This window comes from Suricata suricatta, chromosome 10, assembly GCF_006229205.1.
Source record: "Suricata suricatta isolate VVHF042 chromosome 10, meerkat_22Aug2017_6uvM2_HiC, whole genome shotgun sequence".
NCBI classification, from domain to species: Eukaryota; Metazoa; Chordata; class Mammalia; order Carnivora; family Herpestidae; genus Suricata; species Suricata suricatta.
Window position 1 is genome coordinate 3493614 of NC_043709.1, and position 22185 is coordinate 3515798.

At 58.1% G+C, this 22185-nt stretch overlaps 1 protein-coding gene across 1 annotated transcript in view; it reads right to left on the minus strand.

Moving 5' to 3' along the window:
• ATXN10 (ataxin 10) overlaps nt 1-22185 on the minus strand; it is a 140515-nt gene that overhangs the window by 1493 nt on the left and 116837 nt on the right. Inside the window, exon 12 of the mRNA XM_029954084.1 lies at nt 213-400. Coding sequence (XP_029809944.1) covers nt 213-400 — 188 coding nt within the window. The remainder of the gene's footprint in view (nt 1-212; nt 401-22185) is intronic.

Genomic DNA, 22185 nt, shown 5'->3' on the forward strand with positions numbered 1-22185 from the left:
CTATTTCTCCCCCCAAATGAGTTTGAACTTCTCGTTTTTAGGAAAATGGCAGCATAAAGCCTGAACAAAACATTATTTGGGATTAAATCTAGGGCTCTCCTGGCCATCTGGGGTCTCCGGAAATACCCCCACACATGGGCAAGGTCACGGGTGGGGCGGGGGTGGGAGCTGGCAGCCCCTCCTGCACGCCCCCAGCAGCCCCCCGTACTCACCAGCGGAGGCGTGTCACTGGTAGACTTCAGAATCAGCCTGTCCCCCCTCTTTTCCACTTCAAACCCCATCTTCTTCAGCAAGGAGGCATCTGCCAGCCCCTGCTCCTCCATCTTGGCGATCAAGTCTTGGTTCTGGCTGTTGTCTTCCGTAAGGTTTCGGATGGCATACACCACCCACTGGGTCAGGACTGGAAGTGAGGTGAAGGAATCTACCAACACACTTTTCCGACTCGGAAGCCCACATGGGCAGTGCTGGGAAGGAGGGACACGTCTCCCTGGGCGAGCAGCCAGAGGGGGACGACCACACAGACGTGATACACGTCCTGTACGTGTCTGTCCCACATGCATGCGCGTGAGGCCCAACGACTGGCACAGAGGTACTTAGTCAAGATCTGCTGAAGAATGAGCACGAAAGCAGAAGCTGAGAGTAGCCACATCTGAAGTCTACGATCTCACGCGCACACACACACACACACACACACACACACACGTGCACTGCGTGATGTCGCTGAGCTACCGGGGAGCGGACAGGATACTCTGGCATCAGTCGCAAAGATGCCAAGTTAGAAGCAGACAAGAGGGCGCATCTCGTTCCGAGCAAGCTCGGTTCTAAGTACGAACTGCTTCCCAGGAGCCACCATGGGACCCCCCTCATTCCACCGCATCTGACAGAGGAAGCCAGAAGGCCTCTGAAGGATTTGCTGTGTTTAGTCTGAATACTTGTGCTCGGCCTCACTGGGCCCAGCCCTAATTCTGCATGTCCTGCACTGCGTCCGTCACAGCAGACACAAGTCGGCCTACGGAGACGACAGAATCACTGCATTTACTGAGATCTTTTATTTAATGACCAAGGACCGCGGAAATCTCGGGGAGCATTAAGTTGCTGCTATATGTCACTCTATTAAAAAAAACTGTTATAGAAACTGCCGTGGGTACGGACTCGTCTTGGGCACTGGACGCAGGGACGCGTCAGAGATGCCGAACGCAGCGGGCCTGGCGCCTTCTGTCGGCCTGCAGAGGCACCGGAACACCCGCGGCGACGCAGACACGCTCTCCAGGAAGGAGAGGCCCCCCCCGCCCCCCCCGCCCGCCCGGATGGAAGCCGGCAAGAAACACACACCCTTTCCCCGATCACCAGGCGTTTCCCGTGCAGGCATTTCTGGTGCCCAAACCGGGGCATCTGTGCCCCCAAATTCTCCCAGGCTCTTCAGCCTGAAGGGTCAACACTTGTGACCCTGTCCCCGCTCCCAGCAGAGGGGTGAGGCCTGTGCACAGGCATTTCTAGTTCCCTCAGCTGGACACAGGAGGCCCCCGAGAAAGCCTGGGGTTCTTCCTTGGAGTGTTTGGGAAAGAAAGTGACTCAAACTGTTTCCGGAGTTCAATAAGCTCAAAGGCAGGGCACCTGGGTGGCTCAGTCAGTCAAACGTCCAACTTCAGCTCAGGTCATGATCTCGCAGTTTTTGGGTTCAAGCCCCGCGTCAGGCTCTGTGCTGACAGCTCGGACCCTGGAGCCTGCTTCTGATTCTGTGTCTCCCTCTCTTTCTGCCCCTCCCCCTGCTCATACTCTGTATCTCTCTCAAAAATAAATAAACATTATTTAAAAAGAGAAAAAAGCTCAAAACAAAAAAAATGGGCCTGCCCACCAAAGTCGGACAAGCTGAGGCACAGAAAGCATGGCAGTGTTATGTTCAGGACGTGTCTTCTCGGGGTTAAAGGACTGCTCGACCCCAGTCCCTCTGACCCCCTCACGTGGGTCACAATCCTGACCAGGTCTTTGAGCCCCCGTGGCCTCCGCGCCCCCCCCAGCTCACAGACAGTCCGCGCGGCCGCGCCCCCCAGCTCCGGCCTCTGGAGGATGGTCACCAAAGCCACCTGTGAGTATAAAGGACTGGCCTGTCCCAGAGGGCCCAGGACAGGAACTGTCGGCACCCGGCGGATGCCGGCCCCAGAATCAGTTGTCCCCCGTTGGTGCGAGAATGTCCTTTGTCACCTATCTGTCACCTTCAATGACAAAGCCCAGGTCCTTCATGCAGCCGTATTTCCTTTCTAGAGATAGAATCTGTACAAATATTCAAGTGCATAAGAGCCTAAATTTGAAAATCTGAATTTCTGCCCCCCTCCCACAGTCACCGAACCCCCACTCGGTGCCAGGATGAAGGATAGAAATGAGGGTCCTGGGCGACGAACACTCCTAACGGGTCAGTGAATTTCTGAACAAGGAATTCTTTGCCGCAAGTAATGTTTCATCTAGAATGACGTCATCCTACAAACGCCTCACTTTTTGTACCTAACGGGGAGGCAGCGATCCGCAGACCTGACTGAAGGAGCAAACAGCTGAAGGGTAAACTTAGGCAAGAAAATACATGAGCCTGAAGAACTGCAGTGCGCACGTGTGAGTCCCGCGTGCCAACGACAGGAGGGGGCACTGCTTTCTAAAGCTTCCTGTTCGTTCACGGGGACAGGATGCCCCCGGAGAACTGAGGTCGTGCGAAGGGCTCCGAAAACGGGGTGGGGGCGGCTGGCTCGGTGATGGAGGAGGGACCCCGCGACAGCCCAGGGCTGCCCCGGGAAAGACAGCGTGGCCCTGCGGCAAGGAGCCGTCACCCAGGCCTTCAGACATCAGGACCTGCGCCCGATGTCGCTGCGCACCGTTCTGGCCAGGCGCTGCCCTGAGCGCTAGGTCAAGGGGCGCCCCCCGCACGGTACCCTCCATGCCTCCAGTACCCAGTCGGGCTCCTGACTCGAGGTGGGCTGCGGCCTCTTCCTGCCTGATCACCGAGACGCCCTGCGGACTCCTCGTGAGCAAGCATGACTCGCCTGCGTCCCCAGCACGGGGCCGGGGGGCGCCCGCGGGACGCTGGATCTGGGGCGGCACAGCGGTGACCCACACGGGCCGTGCTTTTCCTTCCCGTTCTCGGCGTGGGTCCCTGACTCGGGGCTTTGCAGGGCGCAGAGTCCAGATGAAAGAAAACCAGCACAGACGAAGCCGGGCAAGGAGGCTGCGTGTGAGGGGTCACAAAGGGCACAGGACAAGAGGCACCGGCGGAGTTCCCACGCGGGCAGATCTCCACCGTGCGCATCGTGGGGAGGCGCCCAACGCATCTGGTGGAGGTCCTGTCACGGCAGCTTAGTGGCACTTCGCCCTGGAAGTGTCTGGAGACTAGAATCGCGCATGCGCACCCCACTTCCGCATGCAGCAGAGGAGGAGCACGGAGGAGGAGACGGTGAAGGTCCCCGACGGTCAGACGGGCCGGCCCAGCTCCGGGAACGCAACACGGTCCCCGTGAACTTCTCGAGGGACAGATTCAGGGCCCAGCCACCGAAGGGACAACCTAATACAAGAAGCAGTAAAGCCCAAAGCAGAAAAGGCAGATTGTTTTTCCCACAAGTGGAGTTCAGAGGGGGGAAGACGTGAGCGGAGGGAGCGGGGGTGGGAGAGGCAGGGCCGCACGCCGCGGTTCGCGCCGTCCACCCCCGAACACAGAAGTAACCGAAGGGCACCCCCCCCAATTTTCACGTGAATGTTGTTTCTCACTCTTATAGACATGAAATCACATTTCCTCCTGGCAGAGGATTTCATGAAGTTCGAACACGGCGCCCTGAGCAGGTAGGAAAGGCCTGCTCTGCGTCCCCACCCTCGGTGAGCACCCGCACTGGGGGCTGTTGTCCCCCCTATAAACTAAATGCCACACAGACTGCCCTCCTTTGTCTCGATCTCCAGGGAGAAGGCTTTAGCACTACCATCTAGGGGCTCTGACTTAATCATAATAAAAAAAAACCATATTCAGCGGTCATTTCTTTCACAAAATTTGAGCTTAAAAGAGAAACCACTGAAACAAGCGCTTACAAGCAGAGTCTCACGCACGCACAAGCCTGGCTCATGAATATGCATGACTCTCCTCGTTAGCCGCAGTGAAAGCCTGGTGGGTGCGCAGCCCCGGACAGCCGAGGGTCGCCAGGGAGATTAAAGGGAGTCCTAGTTAATATTCACATTGCCCTCTTGTTCCCTCTCTAAAGAGACAGACGGAGAGAAAGAGTGGGGGGAGAAAATCAAACATCTTCTAAAGTCTAACCCAACCAACACGGTAAGTGCTTTATTGTGAGCCGGCTTTGGAGAGACAGCTTCTGAAGTTTCCATGGCTACTGCAAACACAAGCGTGAGCCTGCGCGCCCCAGAACTGCCCTGGACGAGCCTTGCAATCCGCACTCCAGAGAGGACTCCACGGGGCTGGCCGGCCCCGCGGCAGGGCACGCTGGTGTCTGGATGCAGGCACAAAGGGGACAGTGCCCCAGAACCGCTGTGCTTGGGAAGGAGAGGACCCCTTGGGGCCGGAGCCGCAGAAAGACCCAGCTCAGCACCGAGTCCTGTGGACTAAGCATCATACTGAGGTGCCGAATTCACGTTAGAGTCGGGGAGTTCCGACACTGCAGTCCCAAGTGTCCTGTCCAGTTCTCGGAATCAGGGGCACCTGTGTGCCCGAACACAGGGCCTGGGGGGGGACAGGGGCTCTGCTCTGGTCACCGCCCCAGCTCTGAGGCTAGAAAGTGGCCGGTAAACTAGGGCCCACGTTTTTGTACAGATGCAAGTTAACGGTCATTTTTATATTTTTAAATGGTTGGGAGGGGGAGGGGAGAATCAACAGCTACTACTTACTTGTAACACGAAAATTATTTGAAACTCAAATTTCAGTATCCATAATCAGTAAAGTTTTATCGGCACTTTATTCACGCCCCAGCGGCGGGGCTGCGTGGAGCAGCGGCAGGAGCTGTCTGGCTGGCAAAGCCAAAAACATTTACTAAACTCAGACCTTTACATAAAGTCTGCCAACCTTTGACCTAGCACATGGTAGGCACCCATAAATATTCGTTGAATGAATAAATGAGCTTTTAAAAGTACTGGCATTGAGAGACGTCCATTATTAGGGCACCTGGGCGGCTCAGTTGGTTAAAGTGTCCGACTTCGGCTCAGGTCATGATCTCATGGTTGGTGGGTTCAAGCCCCACATCGGGCTCTGTGCTGACAGCTCAGAGCCCGGAGCCTGTCTGCAGATTCTGTGTCTCCCTCTCTCTCTGACCTTCCTCTGCTCACGCTCTGTCTTCTCTCTCTCAAAAATAAACATTAAAAAAAGAATAACATACATTATTTCAATCAAAACAACTTAAGTATGTTAAAAGATTTTAATGATGTATGTACACATACCATATAAAACATCATAGATATTACAAATATGGTGTGTGTGTATGCACACAATCTACGTAGTATCTATAATGATTTATATATTCTGTATCTATAGATGTATAGTGTATACATCTATATTTCACATAACATATAATATGTATGTAACAAATGTAGGTACTTTATATAGGAACTACATTTAATTTTTGCTTTCAGGATACATTTAAAAATTATTTTTAGATTAACAAACCCCTTAACAAAGTAGGGCGCAGAGTATAAAAACCTTTTACAAAGTTGGTCTGAGAACAGGATGTTCAGTAGTGGCAAACCTACTTCCTAGGCTTTCGGGCTCTCACAAACACCATGGCAGTACCTGCCACGTTACAATACGGACGTTTCTGGAATATAAAGTGAAGGTTTTGCTAAAGATGAAGATGACTTCAAATAACTTCTGGATCCAAACTAGCATCCTCACGGAACTAGTAAAACTGAAGAAGTTTTCAAAGTGTGACAAATTGGTTCAGTTTAAAACGGCTCCGAAAGTGCTCTCCCTTGCTGAAAAACAGGACTTCTAAATATGCAAATTCTGTCAGCCCAAGAACCAGCAAGCATCAAAAGGGCGACCCCTCCTCCCGCTGCAGGGGCCACGTCCGCCTTCCCCCTAGCCACACAGGTGGGGGGAGTGCGTGTCCCGGGTGCCCATTTCCCGGGTCCTCGCTGACCTCAGCCCTGCTCTTCAAGGATTCACTTTCTGATGGGTAAAAAATGGCGTTTCCCAAACTGCTGCCCAGGGACCCCTGTCCCCCCGCCCCCCCGCCCCCCTGGCCTCTGCTGGAGGACGAGGACCTTGTCCAAACCACAGAGGGTGTCCGAGTGGAGGGGGTGAAGGAGGAAGAGCTCACGACTCAGGGGCGTCTGGAGGGTGAGGGGTGCCGAGCTGGGGAGGCAGTCGGGACACGCCTGGTAACACGGTCACCGTCCCTTCCCTTCCCAGGGCAGCACACGCTTTTCCTTCAGGGGCTGAGTCAACCTCCAAGTGCCGACACACTTCCCTTCCCTTCTGCCTTCATCCACCAAATTATCTTTTGCTCTTAACTCTCATTACGTCATTCAGTTAACTACATGCTCTTCTCCGTCAGGAAATTGAAGCAGAAGTCCCTGCTGGGCGGACTCTGTCCGGGGCCGTCCCGCGTGGCTAGAAACCAGAGTGGCCCAAGAGCCACCACAAACCACCCAGCTGGCCCCCTCTCCCTCCTCCGAATCCAGTCTCTCTGGTGTCTGATTTCCCTCCGCACTCCTGTGCTTCAACACGAGGGCACATCTGCGGCCCCAGCGCCGAGGGCCGAGCCGCGCCAGGCCCTGCAGCACCGACGTCCCAGGGCACCGGCGAGCGTGCGTGCTCCTGGCTAACCGCGAATCCCGGAGCGGCAGTGAGGACGCAGGGGCGGGGGCGGGGGCCAACGACCACCAGATTGTAGATTACAGGCCTCGGGCCGGGGAATATGAAATAATACTTGTGGTGATCACGAGCTCTAACAAGGGGCAGTTTGAGTCTTCGCTGCGGGAAAGAGTCCTCCCAGAAACACTGTCTCCGGCAGCAGGGGCTGGTTCCTGGCCTCTGAACCCCTAGGGAGCGGGGCCGTCACAGGAAGAGGATAAGGCCCAATTCTGACAGCGCTGCGTCAGACATTTTACCCCTGGGCGGAACCCAAAGCAGCACCTTCTAGGTGACTCTGGAACAAAGGGCACATTCTCTGTCCTTGGTTCGCACACTGACTTTCCGAAAGTGGGGCTCCGACAGGGGAGACCCGGCGCTCCCCACCTCCCGGGGCCCCGTGTCCTCAGGCCGGTCACTGCACGGGCGCAGTCCGCCCCTGCTCTCTGCCCGCCCCCTGCCGGGTTAGGAGTGCCCAGTCCTCGACAAATCCCACATGTAAGTGCCCAAGCAGCCACGCTGAGCGAAGCGGGACCAGCGGAGCCGCCTAGCTGGCAGGGGCTGGAGGAAAGAGGACACCCCTGGCCTCGGGCACCACGCCCGCTCCCCACTCCGGAAGCCCCTGTGGCTGAGTGAGGGCCGCGAGGCAGGTAGCTCACATCCACGGGGCTTTGGTGGTAAAGGGTCCTCGGGCCCCGAGACTAATTCCGTACATGACACAGTCTGGAATCGCTTCACTAACCACTTGAAAGCGCCGTGCGGTTCGGGGCAGGCACCCGCGTCACACGACAGGTCTCGGGATCAGAAATAACCACCACCACTTCTGACTGAAACCACACTAAAGGCTTCTGGGGCCGGGAAACAGTTCCATGTGTGGCTGGGGCCGCGCTCCAGTGTCACCTCTGGGACGCCGGGTGAGCCCCCGCGTGTCACGTCCCGGCCGCAGCTGGCCCATGGCGGGCACGTACACAGTGCAGGAAGGAGGCCTCCAGGGCCCGTCACACGCCAGGTGTCCCTCCCCTCTGTGCCCCCCTCCCCCTGCTCAGGCTGCTGTCGCTGGGTGAGAACCTGGCTCGTCCACGGAGCGGCGGTCACCTGCGTGCTGGGACCGCTGGCCGAGTCTCCCTGCCCTCCCCCCGCCAGTCTCCTCTCTACTTCCAGGCTCTTCCAGGGCACATGGGCCGGGAGTGACAGGTCACCGAACCAACGCGTGTGGACGCCCAGCCCCAGACGAGGCCTTCGGGCCACAGGGGAGCGCTCGTTGGGGAGATGCATTCTGGACACAGCAAACGTCTGAAGAAACAATCCCGCCCCGCTGCTGTGACCCATGCCCGGGCCCGAGGGCGGCCTGTGCGGTGCCACCCGAGATGCCCGGCCCCAGTGGGCTGAGGGAGCAGGACCAGAAGCCCGTGGACGCAGGCAGAGACCCCCGGGAAGCTCAAGGCCGTCTGCCGGCGAGAGGGTGTTTGCAAAGCACTCTGCTCGCTGGGACAAAGGGGCCGGCGGATAGGCAGCAGGGCCTTCTCTGGGGGACCCTGTCCCCGAGGCCTCCCACGGAAGCCAGGCTCTGCGCGAGGAAACAGCCCAGTGTCTTTCCCGGAGGCCAGCGCCGTCCGTGGACGCACACAGAGCGGGACACCGTGCTGGTGGCTGTCCCAGGCGCTCCGTCCTCCCAGACGCACTCTGCAGCGGCCCCGACGACAACACGAGACGCAGGGGCTCACACTCGCCTGAGGTCACACGCCCTCAAGTGGCCGAGCCACCGTGCGATGTGGGCTCCGGCACCCACATGTGGAACCACTGCGCCACCTACTTCCGGGCACCCGTCCATGAGCCTGGGGACAGGAGACACTCGGGTGGGGGGGGAGGAGAGGAGGGCGGTCAGGGCAGTGCCTCCTGCTGCTCCGTCTAACCGCACGCTTCTGACCTACGCCTCCAAGTCAGTTAAAGGGATGGGGGGTTTAATGGTATTTGCAACGGGTCCCTTTCTCTTCACAGAAATTCCAAAGGACAAAATAAGCTTGCAGACACCGGTCAGAGTGACTAGCTCCGCAACTCGGCGTCGGGCGCGAGTGAGCAGCTCGAAGGGCGCGGGGGCGGCTCAGCCGGTGACGTGTCTGACACTTGGTGTCGGCTCCGGCCGTGATCTCACGGCTCACGAGATCGAGCCCCGAGTTGGGCTCTGCGCTGACAGCATAGAGCCTGTGTGGGAGTCTGTCTGTCTGTCTCTCTCTCTCTGCCCCTCCCCTGCGCACATGCATGCTTGGTCTCTCTCAAAATAAAGAACTAAACATAAAAAAAAACCAGTTCAAAATGAAATTAATCCTTGGAGTAGACTACGCAGTCTCACCTGAACCACAGAAGAGTCGAGTCCGACTAGCACTAATGACTCACGTTTATACAGCGCAGCTAAGGGTCACAAACACGTGTAAGAGAACAAGGCTTCAGCCGAGATGAAGAACCCACAGGGTGGGGGTTCTGGAAGATTCCACACTAGACAAGACACGGCAGGGGTCCTGGAGGGAGCGCTCACAAACCGCACGCGCCAGGTGCCCGAGTGTCTGCTGGCACTGTCCTTGGTCCACATGTCACTAGTCACTTGGGACAGTCTGCTCCGCGGTCACCGTGCTGGCCTGTCTCCCCCTCCCCCGGCCACCAGCTCCCAGAAAGTCAGGGGTCCAGAGCAGGTGGGTCCAGGGACGTGTCCGCTTCCCGACGACCCCCTCAGCTCCAGAGCGAGCCCGGGAGCGGTGGAGGCTGTCACCGTGCGCTGTCGGCTCCCGCTTCTCTCAGGAACAGGGGAGCTAAGAGCGGAGCCCTGACCGCGGACGTCCGCTGGCCCTGTGACGGGAGGCGCACGGCGGTGTCCATGTCAAAGCGAAGACCCCCTTTGGCAAGATTTCTAATGTGCAACTGTCTTCCACGTTAACTGGAAAGAAGTGCCACGGACACTCTGGGCCACCTGGAGGCCACGCTGGCTGTGGGGTGACGTCAAGCTTGAAGGCTCCTCCCTGACCCGTGTCTCTCCCACAACGCTCAAGTACTGGCCCCCTGCCTTTGGGGGGGAAAGCCTTATCCTGTTACAATCTCTACCATGCTTTCCCCCATCTCTGCGGACAACCTGCCCCTTGAACATTAACCTGGAACTGGCACCGGATTCAGATCCGAATGAAGACGCAGGCGACTGGTCACACACCACGATCTGGTCAGTCGTGGCTGGGGCCCCGCCCTCGGGGCATCTGCATCCTGGAGGCGGACTCGCCAGACAAGGGCCGGGGGAGGCGGCCTCTCGGAGGGGGCGCCACCACGCTCAGAGCCACAGGATGGGAAGAAACGGGTGCTGGGGCGGATGGCTGCAGCCCCACGGCACGAAGGAAGGTCAGGGGTCACCTCTGTGTGTGGAAGGTAGACAGCAGGCGGCCGACGCCGCGGACTCCGGAGACGGTGAGGAGTCCGTATCGGGCTCCAGTACGAGGAGAACCCGTGGCCGGAGCCAGTAGGAAACTCAGGATGCTCTCCTGGGCGGCTGTGCAGGGCGTGGTCTGGAGAGGCAAGTGTGGGGACGGAGGCCCACGAGGAGTCTGCTGAGGCCAGAGGAAGGTTCTGGAAAAGGACAGACCTGGGCTCAAAGTCCAATGCTGCCGTGTCCTCAGACGTGTGACTTTGGGCCAGTTTCTACAGCGCGGCAGGGCAAAGCTGGGCAGGTCACACGAGGGCGGCAGGCGGGGACGTGTGCTGTGTGTCTGGTCCGCGACGGCACGGGGGCCCGGGCGGCTGCGGAAGCCCATCCTCCCCTCAGGCCTGGACTTCATTCCCCTTTGCGCCGGCTTCTTCATCCATTCGGCGAGGGGATCAAACCACTCCCCGGAGTGTCCGACGGCAGCACGGGACCGTGGCCAGTCACCAAACCTTTCTGCCTCCACTCTTCTTCTGTAAAATGACAGTATGTGTCTCGCAGGATCACAAACTTTCAGTAAAATCCTAACGCCAGGCGTGAAGGAGGCTGGCTTCTTGGACACACGGGAGGGTCGCTGCTGCCGTAGGCACTCACGGCGCAGGAAGCTGGGCGGTGGTCCTGATCGCCGTGGAACATTCTGTGGAAAGCAGCATGTGGTTCCACATGATGCTCGCAGCACAACAGGACAGGGCAGCGGAAGATGAAACAACGGGGCCATCCTTGAACTGGGATCATGGAAGGCCTCTCCCAAGTGTGTGGTAACTACTGGAAGCTGGACAGGCTAGTGTAGACAGGGGCGAGGGAGTCCAGGCAGAGGGGCAGGAGGTGCGAATCCAGGAGGGGGACGAGCTGGGGGCGCCAGGGAGAAGGGGGTAAGCCAGTGCTGGGGGAAGGGCTGATGAGTCCAGAGCCTGGGAAGCCGGGGCCCCGCTCAGGCCGGCACTTACCACGTGCCCTCCCTCGTCGGGGACCGAAGACGAGGTAAATCAGATGCCACTTGGCCTCAGGGAACTCAGTCACCTACAGGTGGCACAGCCAGCCAGGGCACGCCACAAGGTCCCGGGGACACAGAGGACAAGCCAGGCCAGCGGTCCTTCCTGGGGAAGCCAAGTGCCCATCCTCGAGCCACAGCCCCCCCAGACCGCAGGCTCGGGGAGAGCAGGCGTGGGGTCTCCGCCCGGGAGGCGGGAACAGTGTCCGCTGTGACTTAGCCCGCACAGGCAGGGCGGGCAGGCGGTGATGACAGAGACACTGCAGACCTGTGTCCAGCACCTGGGGACCTGGGGAAAAGGACAGAGTGTGCGAAAAGCATCTAACATTTGAAATGTGCTCTCCCTGCCATCACGACCACACCGTCCTGGTAATTAAGATAGTTTTGTGTCGGGCAGGGACAGTGGGAGGTCAGCGTTACGAACAGAGAACAGAGAGCCAGAGTCCAGTCTGTGGGACAGTGACACACGACAAGGCGGCCTCGCAGCACTGGGGGCGGGGGAAGGTCTTCTCCACAGTGGGACCACGGCACAACCACCCGGGGAAAATGAAAAATCTGAACCCTACTGGGCCCCATAAGTAAGAATTAGCTCTGACAGCCGTCTAGCGAGCACCCAGGACATTCTTATAGCCCTGGGGTCGCTAGCCGTTGAGGGAAGAAAAAACTCACCCATGCCCCACACGAGTTGGATCAGAAGCCCGCTCTGGAAACTGTGCCGGGTGAGAGGGCCCCCCGGAGCCCTCCAGATGGTCATGTACCGGCCAGGGTTCAACCGCGAGGGTTTGGAAATGGCTGAGCGGAGCGCACTGCGCAGGATGGCCTGCGGGGGAGTCCGGCGGGGTCGGGTGGGGACCCGGCCGGCCAAAGCGTGGCCGTGCTTCTGTCTGACCCAGACCTCGTACCCGTGGGTGTGTGTGAGCGCCTGTCAAAAGCGGTGCACACGCACACCCTCCTGCCGTGTCCTAGGACGCATGTTCCACTTCAAGACGCGGACGGGCTCGAACCCCCAGGAGGGCTGGGCTGCCGGTGAAGGGCGGGCGCACAGTAGGGATAAGACACACGGACCCTAACGGCCCCCACTTCTGAATCCCTGGGGTCCCGCGGTCCTGGTGGGTCACAGACGCTGCCTGGCCCGCACAGCAGCACGGCGGGAGGCGGCGGCCGGGCCTCGGCATTGATTTCTTCCTGGAAACCGGTTCGGACTTCCTGGCGCTTCCGACCACACACAGAAGAAAGGCCTGGCGGAGAGCGGTGCTAATTTCTAGACATGCTTTCGGAGAGACAGACTGAAGTCACCTTGGTTCTGACATAATCCAGTTTCTCTCAAAAGCTGGGAAAACTGGTTGATTTTTAATAGGATTTTCCTGTCCCAACGAGAAAGCACAGACCGCTATCTGCACAGAGCCATCGTCCTGTGCGCTTCCACAAGAAGGTAAAATTAGGCCACTACGCAAACATGAAGACAAGAATCTCTTGTAAAACGCAAGGCGGGTCCCCAGAGCGGGGTGGGGTCCCGGCTGTCAGGCTGCACTCCGGCCCCGGGCTTGCCTCCTCCTGGCTGCCGTCCGCCCGCGCGGCTGCTGCACAGCACGGGGCCTGTTTGCAGTTGCACTCAGTTAACCCTGAAGAAAAGGCCTGTCCATTCCTCAAACGGCCTTTCCCGGCAGCTCAAAGAAATCAGCTGCCGTGGCTGCCACGGCCCGGGCTCAACCCTGTCCCTGCCGCCCTGGGGACAAGAGGGCTTCGCCTCGACCCCAGAGAGGAGGCTCAGACCAGAGGACGGAGGGGTTTGGAAAAGGGGATATCTGGAAGTGAGCTTTATTTTCCTATTTCCCGGGTTTGTGCGAGCATCCAAGGGAAGGGGTGATGTGGGTCCCCACACCCAGGGGGACCCGGAGGCCTCCCTTCCTCACGCCGTGAAGCAGGCCCCGTGTCTCCTCCAAGTCCCTCCGAGTCCACGCGGTTGGTCGCCGGACACCAGCAGGCTCGGGGCGTGTGCTGCTGGCTGGTGTGGCCCTCCTCCGTCCCCCGCACTGGTGCCTGTCGCGAAAGTGGCCTCGCACGTGGGTTTCCCAGCCCGGCTCCGAGCAGAGGCTCAGCCCACGGCTCCCTTCCCGCGGCCGCCAGGACTCACGCACTCGCCCAGGAGGGTGTGTTTGTTTAAATCTGTTGGTTCTAGAAAGTTGTATAGAGAGCACCACGCTCCCCGCTAAGAATGACGCCCTCGAGTCACGAGCGCCAGGGGGTCACGGGCTCCCCGTGCGGAAGTGGCGGTGGCATGTGCCCGCTCGGACCGGTCCCTCCTCTGTCTGCCGAAGTCTGCTACATCGGACGCAGGTCATCTGGGGCCCGAATCCTGCCTTCAGGGGCCCCGGGAGCACGCAGCCTCGACGCCAGCCTTCTCCCGAGTGGTTTACAAGCCCCGCGGCCTGCGCGGCGCCAGCGTGCAAGCGCAGCGATTCCAAAGCCGCTCACTCACGTCTCCGACACGCCCCACGCTGTTCTTCTTAGTAAAGGGAACGCAGAGAACGGTACAACAGACACGCCCAGTGAAGTACTGCTAGGATGACGACCACTGCTTAGGCACGGAGCAGGCGCCAGGGCTGCGCACTTTTCACGCGGGTGGCCAGTGGGGTCTCAACTCAGCAGCTCTTTGGAAGGCGGACCTCGCCCTCGGGGACAGCGGTGCCACCAAGTGGCCCACGGCTCACACACCATCACCGGGGACGCAGGGGAGGTGTCTTGCCAAGCACTCCAAGGACGTTCTGGGGGGACACTGGCCGGCTCGGCGGGCAGACCACACAACTCTTCATCCTGGGCCATGAGTTCGGGCCCCATGCTGGACGCTGGGCAGAGAGATTGCTTAAAAGTAAACAAACAAAAGGATCTCCTGGTGACTGGTGAACTTTGCTGATACGCTTTCAAAAGGCGCACAGACGGCTCTGTGGAGAGACAGGCTCTCTGGACCCCCCCAGGGGCTGCGTCCGGACGCGGTCACACACGCCAAGTTTAGGCTGATGTTTCAGGCGTCCCTTTCTTCTTTTCTTTTTTTTTTCTTTTTTTTTTTTTTTAAAGAGAGAAAGCGTGTGCATGTGAGCAGGGAGAGAGGCAGAGGGAGAGGGAATTGTAAAAGCAGGCTTCACGCTCAGCGGAAACCCGATGCGGGGCTCAGTGTCACGACCCTGGGATCACGACCTGAGCCCAAGTCAAGAGTCAGACACTTAACTGACGGGGCCACCCGGGCGGCCCTCAGACATTTCTTTATAGTCAAATCGATATGGGAGGTACCAATTTTCTGAAACACAAGGTCAAGACCTACAGGGCCGCTCTTTATGGCCGCTCCCTGCTGCTCCCTGCAGAGACGCTGGGACAGCGCAGAATGACCACCGTGTAAACACAACGTTAGAGCGATTTTGAGAAACGAGTCTCCAGTCCATCCAGACAACGCGATGACCAGGGCTAGGAGAGAAACGAGAAGTCACGGAGAAAACGGAAATGCGGGCGCTACGTGAAAGGGGCGGTCCGAAGAGGCTACGTGTCATCCCGACACATACAGGCCATTCTAGAAAGGGTGTTAACTACGGAGATACTAAAAAGATCCATGTTTGTGGAGAGGGATGAGCAGGCAGAGGACAGAAGATTCTCCACGGATTCCGAGGGGGGACACAAGTCCTTACACACTCGTCCAAACGCACCGCGAGTGAATCCTCACGGGAACTGCGGGCCACGGTGACAGTGACATGTCAACATGTCATCAGGGACTCGCCACCTGCAGTGCGTGTGCCGCCCTGCGGGAGGCTGTGCGTGTAGGGGAGGGGAGTTCGCGGGAAACCTCAGACCCTCTTCTCAGTCTGGTCTGTCGGCCTCACGGAGTGGCCGTGAGCAAAGCCCCGGAGGAGAAAGGACAGGAGAATACATCCTTCGTGCCGTTTCAAACTTAAAAGCCCTTTCTGAGGCTGGCAGACTCAGAGCGCCCGTGAAGACTAGCCAGGAGAAAGCAGCTGGCAGGGCCGTCCACGACGCACAGCCCCTCTCCCGCACCTCACCCTCAGCCACAGGACGCAGGATCCTTCAGGTTAAGAATCAATGGCAATAAACGTCTGCATGACGTTTTGTTTCCGGTTTCAAATCAATCTTACGAACACCAACAGTAACCATCAAGAAGTAAAATTAAGAACACTGTGTCGGGGCGCCTGGGGGGCTCAGCTGGTTGAGCGTCTGAGTTTGGCTCAGGTCATGATCTCACAGATCATAAGTTCGAGCCCCGTGTCGGGCTCTGTGCTGACAGTTCGCAGCCTAGAGCTGCTTCAGATTCTGTCCCTCTCTCTGTCCCTGCCCTGCTCACGTCATTCCTCCCCCTCTCTCTCTCTCAAAAAATCAACATTAAAAAAAAAAAAACAACAAAAAAAAGAAATACACTGTGTCTCAAGGCCAGGCAGCTGCAGTGCTGGGCCATCCAAGGAAGCGGCTTCCATGGCCACGTCCACACCACCTCCGGTGTGATGGTGGCCTTGCCCTGGTCCCCATGCGGGGGGAGGTGGCAGACCACATGATCCACACTGGGCATCTCACTACAAGGAAGGACAGACTCCCATTTCTTAGTGTGAGAATAAACCTCAAGAAATCTTGCTCTTTTTTTAAATCTTTATTTTAGAGAGAGAGAGAGAGAGACAGACAGACAGACAGACAGCATGAGCAGGGAGGGTCAGAGCGAGAGGGAGACACAGAGTCCGACGCAGGTTCCAGGCTCTGAGATGTCAGCACAGAGCCCAACGTGGGGCTTGAACTCCCAAACTGCAAGATCATGACCTGAGCCGAAGCCAGATGCTTAACGGACTGAGCCCCCAGGCACCCCGGGCAATCCCGCTTGTCTCCCGAGTCAACCGGACCCCGCAGACCCTGATGCACTCTGACCTCTGGGACGGGGCAGCTGAGCGAGGCGGTGCAGGGAGACAAGGCCCGAGGACAGGGAGGCATGCACACCGCCTGTCCTCCTGTCTGGGTGCCCTCGGGAGGAGCGCCGTGTGCGCCTCAGCCTGCCGGACGCAGAGTCCGTGCGCCGGCAACACTCGTGACTTCCGGCCCGACCACAGAGATGCGAGGAAAGTGCACGCTCGTGAAAAGGCTGGGCAGGCGCGGTCTGCAGGCCTGCAGCTTCAAGGGGGTGAGTCTTGCTTTAAGATGGTCTGTCCACCAGAACACCTGAGCAAGGAAGCGGCCCCACTCGTGAAAGCCTCATTCATTACGGCGCGGGGACCCCTCCAGCCCTTGGCCTTGGCCGGGGACCGGTTGCTAGGACACCACAAAAGCTACACAAACAGGCGTTCTTTCCTCTTTCGCTTTGAATGGTTCCATTTAGATGCATCTGTGTGTATGTGTGTGTGTGTGTGTGTGTGTGTGTGTGTGCGCGCGCGCGTGACACTCTCAGTGGCCTATCCGATCCTCGGCCCACACTCGGCACCGGCACACGGGGCCCCGGAGAGGCCCCCCGACCTGCAGAGCTGTGTGCGAGCACTGGTCCGCTCCGGTCGGGGAGAAGTGGTACGTCTTCAAGCGCACTGGGTGAGGGGGAAGAGAATCAATCAAAGATTAAAAAACCCAGATCAATTCCCTGGGAAGCTGAAAGTTTATCTTTTTAAACGGACACCGCATTAAGAGTGTTTCTAGGGCTTATCAGCTCGAGAAAGGAACAGGCAGCCGCGGGCTCTCAGAAATAACGAGAACGCGGCTCGTCCCTCAGAAGGGCTTCCTGGCCGCTCCCGGCGTTACCACGAGGCGGGCAGCGTGTTAGAGCCGAAACGCGGCATTGTGTGAACAGAGCGGACGCGCCCCTTTGGTGTGGCAGATACACCTTCACAAGCCGCACCAAACTAGCCAGCTGCGCCCGCCCCAAGGACTCGAGACACTTGTCTGAATGGCCTCCCTCTGGCTGCTGCTGGGCTGGGCCAGTCACAAGCTGGACTCCCCAGAGAGAAAGTACAGAATCGGGGCGCCCAGGCGGCTCAGCTGGTTGAGCATCGGACTCCTGATTTCAGCTCAGGTCATGACGCCAGGGTCGTGAGATCGAGCCCTGCATCAGGCTCCGCACTCAGCATGGAACCTGCTTAAGATCCTCCCTCTGCCACTCTCCGCTCTAAGATAAAAAAAAAAATAAAAAGTAAAACAGAATGGAAGGTAGTTCCATCATTTCCAAGACGTGGCCCTTAAAGTCCAGAATTTTCTAACTGCATGAGAATGAAGACTCCACACAGTCCTGCTAGAGAGAGCCTTGTGTGGCACAGCTCCTGTGTGTGTGTGTGTGTCTGCATGCGTGTGCGGCAGCTGCTGTGTGTGTGCAGTGCGGCACAGCTCCTGTGTGTGTGTGTACGTGCGTGTGCGGCACAGCCCCTGTGTGTGTGGCACAGCTCCTGTGTGTGTGTGTGTACATGTGTGTGCGGCACAGCTGCTGTGTGTGTACATGCGTGTGCGGCACAGCTCCTGTGTGTGTGTGGCACAGCCCCTGTGTGTGTACATGCGTGTGCGGCACAGCTCCTGTGTGTGTACATGCGTGTGCAGCACAGCCCGTGTGTGTACATGCATGTGCGGCACAGCTCCTGTGTGTGTGTACATGTGTGTGCGGCACAGCTGCTGTGTGCGTGCATGCGTGTGTGGCAGCTGCTGTGTGTATGCGCACATGCATGTGTGGCAGCTTCTGTGTGTGTGCACGCGTGCGGCACAGCTCCTGTGTGTGTGTACATGCGTGTGCGGCACAGCTCCTGTGTGTGTGTATGCATGTATGTGCAGCACAGCTCCTGTGTGTGTGTGCATGCGTGTGCGGCAGCTGCTGTGTGCGCGTGGCACAGCTCCTGTATGTGTGTGTGTGTGTGCACGTGTGGCAGTTCCCGTGTGCACGCATGCGTGCGCGTGCATATACGTACGCACGAGTGGACACAGAATTCCGGAGCCCTTCCCTCCCGTAACAGCTACTAAAGACACCACTAAACCTCTGTGCTTTGGAACCCACTCTGGTACCTCTCCCTTGGGTCCACGGGGTCCACTGTGGAGTGCACACTGGGGCTGCAGAAGCAAAGTGGACGCAGACCCCCTGGGTGGGTTTTCCTAGAGGCAGCAGTTCCGTGGCAGGGTCGGCGGAGTGGTGGGCTCACCAAGCCACGAGCACCACCGCTGACCCGTCAGAACGCGCTCGTGTGCTCTGCTCGGTCCCCGGACGTCACAGAAGAGTCCCAAGAGTAAGTCACCCAGGACTAAGGTTCTAGAGGAGGGGGGAGGGGCAGCGGGAGGGGTGCAACCCAGGATGCAGGGGTGCATCTTGGTCACCCAAGGTCACAGTAGCGCGCAGGCGGGACCACGTGCCGAAGGAAGTGCGCCGAAGGGACGCCGCGCGGAAGTGAGGCACGCAGGTGCGCGTCGAGGCCCCTGAAATCCGACAACGCACAGGCCTTGCAGTCAGACACGCCTCCCTCCCCTCTGCCACGTGGATCTGGACCCGCGGGCGTCAGGGAACCCTTCCCCAAGCTTTGGTGTTCTCGGCTGGAAAAGGGAAACAACAGCTCCTGACGAAAACAGCCCGGGGGACGCGTGGGAGGGGCTCGAACAGGACACGTGGGCTCGGGCGAACCCAACAGAGGATTTAAGGAACTTGGGTGTGGTGCAAGAACGTGCAGGCGCGTCTGAGGGCACATCTCCTCGTGCGAATGTGTCCCCGGAACTCCGTCTAGATCAAGATGAAGAGCATGCCCAGCACCCGACCCTGGGCCCCTGCGAGCCCCTCCCCTAGAAACACCCACCCCCCCACCTCCACAGCTGGTAGGCACAGACCACCGCTGAGGCATCCCTTCCACTCCTGGGGAGTGCTGGGTGCCCCCACCTTGGGACTGGTCTACACAGCTCTGCGGGAGGGCTCCTGCACATCTGGGTGTGGGGAGCAGACCCAGAGGGCACTGTGGCCCCGCATGTGGGTGGGGGGTGCTCGGTGCTAGGAGGCACGGCCAAAACGGTCTCCAAAGGGATGACTCCAGTTGACATCTCCAGCAGCAGAGTCAGAGTCCCGGCTGCCCCCACCCCCGCGCTCACATGATGCTGCCAGCCCTCTGCACTAGCCACTCCGGCCAGGGTCTCCCTGTGGCTTAGAGCTGAACCTCCCGGATGACTAAGGCCGCTGAGCTCCGTCCACAGGTGCACAGGCCATCTGGATTTCCACTTTTCTGAAACGCCCTGAGTCTCCTGTCCATTTTTTAAAATATATATATATTTTAAAGTTTATTTATTTTGAGAGAGAGAGCACAACCGGAGGATGAGCAGAGAGAGAGAGAGCCCGAGAGAGAATCCCAGGCAGGCTCTGCGCTGTCAGCACAGAGCCCCATGCAGGGCTCGAACCCATGTACCATGAGATCATGATCTGAGCCGAGGTCGGAGGCTTAACCCACTGAGTCACCCAGTGCCCCACTTCTGTCCCTTTGCAAAACATCAACTCCCTTTTGTAGGTTACGTATAGGAGTCCTTCGTGAGATCCACAGAGCGCAAACATCTTTCCAGAGTCCTTCTCTTGTAGCAAGTGGTTCTGGGTTACCATTTTCATGACTTGTTTAAGAAATATTTGGGGTGCCTGGGGGTCTCCGTCGGTTAAGCATCTGACTTTGGCTCAGGTCATGATCTCACGGCTCATGGGTTCAAGCCCCACATTGGGCTCTGTGCTGACAGCTCAGAGCCTGGAGTCTGCATTGGATTCTGTGTCTCCCTCTCTCTCTGCCCCTCCCCTGTTCACACTCTGTCTCTCAAAGATAAATGTTAAAATAAAAAAATTTAAGAAATACTTGCCTTTCCCCAACTCACAGCCATGCTCTCCTACGATCTCTCCGGGAACTCCTATTTTGCCTCTCACACAGGGGTCTGAGATCTGAATTAACGTTTGTGAACAGTACAAGGTGAGGAGTTAGTTGTTTTCATTCTCCATCAGGGACACTGAACGAGTCTAGCACTGTTTAAGGAAAAGGCCAACCTTGACGGGCTGCGGAGGGGCCTTTGCTGCGTAGCTGGGAACCTGCTTTTGTATTTTCTACTCTGTTCTCAGATATGATTTTTATCAGCATTATGATCTGAGCCTTTCCACGGATTCAGGTGCAAACTCACCTCTCTCCTAACAGCTGCTCGAAGAGGTACTGAACGTCCATTTGTTGAAAAACTCCGTGCGAGGCACTTCACAAACAGGACGACTTCTCACACCCGCAGCGGCCCTGCGAGGGCGGGGCCTAAGCCCCCAGAGGGTGAGCGCGTGCTTACGCGCCAGGAGGGGTGCGGAGGGTGGGGGTGGGCGTGTCTGGCCCTGGGGCTGCCGCCCCTGCCCCGCGCCACACTTCCTCGCCACAGGTTAGGTCCCAGGGGAAAACAGGGTCTGCTTAATATTCCTGTAAACTACTTGCCACATTTCTGTACGCAAGGACAACTTACAAATGAGGTGTTTTAGTGCTAGAGAGAGAGAGAGAGGGAGGAAGGGAGATGAAGGGAAAAAAGAGAGAAAAGAACAGAAAAAAATTCCCGTTTGGCCTCACTATGCCTGTCCTCTCGGCCTCCAATAAAAACAAAACAAAACAAAACGACCCACATCAAGGACGGCTGATGAAAACACAGATCAAAAAAGAATAAAAGAAAAACATTTCAAATAAAGCTCAGTGGTTTCTATCTGGAAGCAGTGACAACAGAAAACCCCACTTGCCGCAATAAACTGACAAACAAGGGACGGACTCTGGCGGTGGGGCTGGAATTTTCCGACGGCCGTGTCATGACTGTGGGTGACCCACAAGCGAGTGGCGAGGGGACAGCTGGGCCTGGGCTGGGCTCGTGCCCCCAGAGCAGCTGCGGGGGGCGGGGGGGGGCGGGGAACACAGGTCTTCACGGCGAAGCGCCCCTCGACAGGCTGACTCTTCCCGGAGACTGGAAATCCCTGCTGGCCTCGAGAATCCGCCTCCAAGAAATGGAGCCGGGGCCCTCCGTTCCTAGCCTGGGGCGGGGCCGGGAGCCTGGAGCCCTCCTTTGCTCGGACAGGAAGGCCAGCCTGAAGTCCCCAAGCCCCGAGGGCGGCCACGAAAGCGGACATCTCACAGGGCCCCCCCAGCACGGAACTCCTATGGGGACCGAGGACAGCACCCCACAGACACCACAAGGCCTTACCCCCATCCCACGGGGTCTGGTTAAACATAGGCACACGGCCGGGTGACCCAGAGGGATCAGAGAACGGAGAGATTTTTATTAAGTGATACTTGACATCGGCACAACTCCTCCTCAAGACATGCCCAAAAATCTTTTTAACACAAAATACTGAAACTAAAGTTCAGTAAGAACTTGGTCGGTGTTAATTATGAGAAGGGGTTCAACAAAATAAACCTAAAATACTATCACTGTGAGCAGAGCTCACTTCATTCACAGAAGAATCTAGAACCACGGGAAAGTTCCTCTTGTGTTGCCTCCACCCCTATGCCCAGCACACACACCTCTCACCAGGCTGCTCTGTGTTCCCTGTTCTACCCACACGTCTGTGTCTGAGAAGTCCTCACTGGACACTGACTATGTGCCAGACGGTGGCAGATTATATTGGGGTGACAAACAGGGAAAGAAAAAACTGGCCACAGCCGTCACAGAACAGGGCCTGGAGGATGACGGAGATGAAACTCACAGGCCCCTCATGGCCCCCGGTGACGAGCCGCCAGGGCAGGCTGCACGAGGGGCGACCAGGGCCCAGCGGGGCTCCCACGGCACCTGGCTGAGGAGGGGACCCAGGGAGCGGGGCACCCAGCACGGGGAAGGCGGGCCCAGGGGAGAGGCCAGCGCAGGCGACGCGGCCCGAGGGACCACGAGCTGCATGTGAGAAACAACAGGAGAGGGTGGGGGTGGGGGTGGGGGTGGGGGTGCGAGGACAGC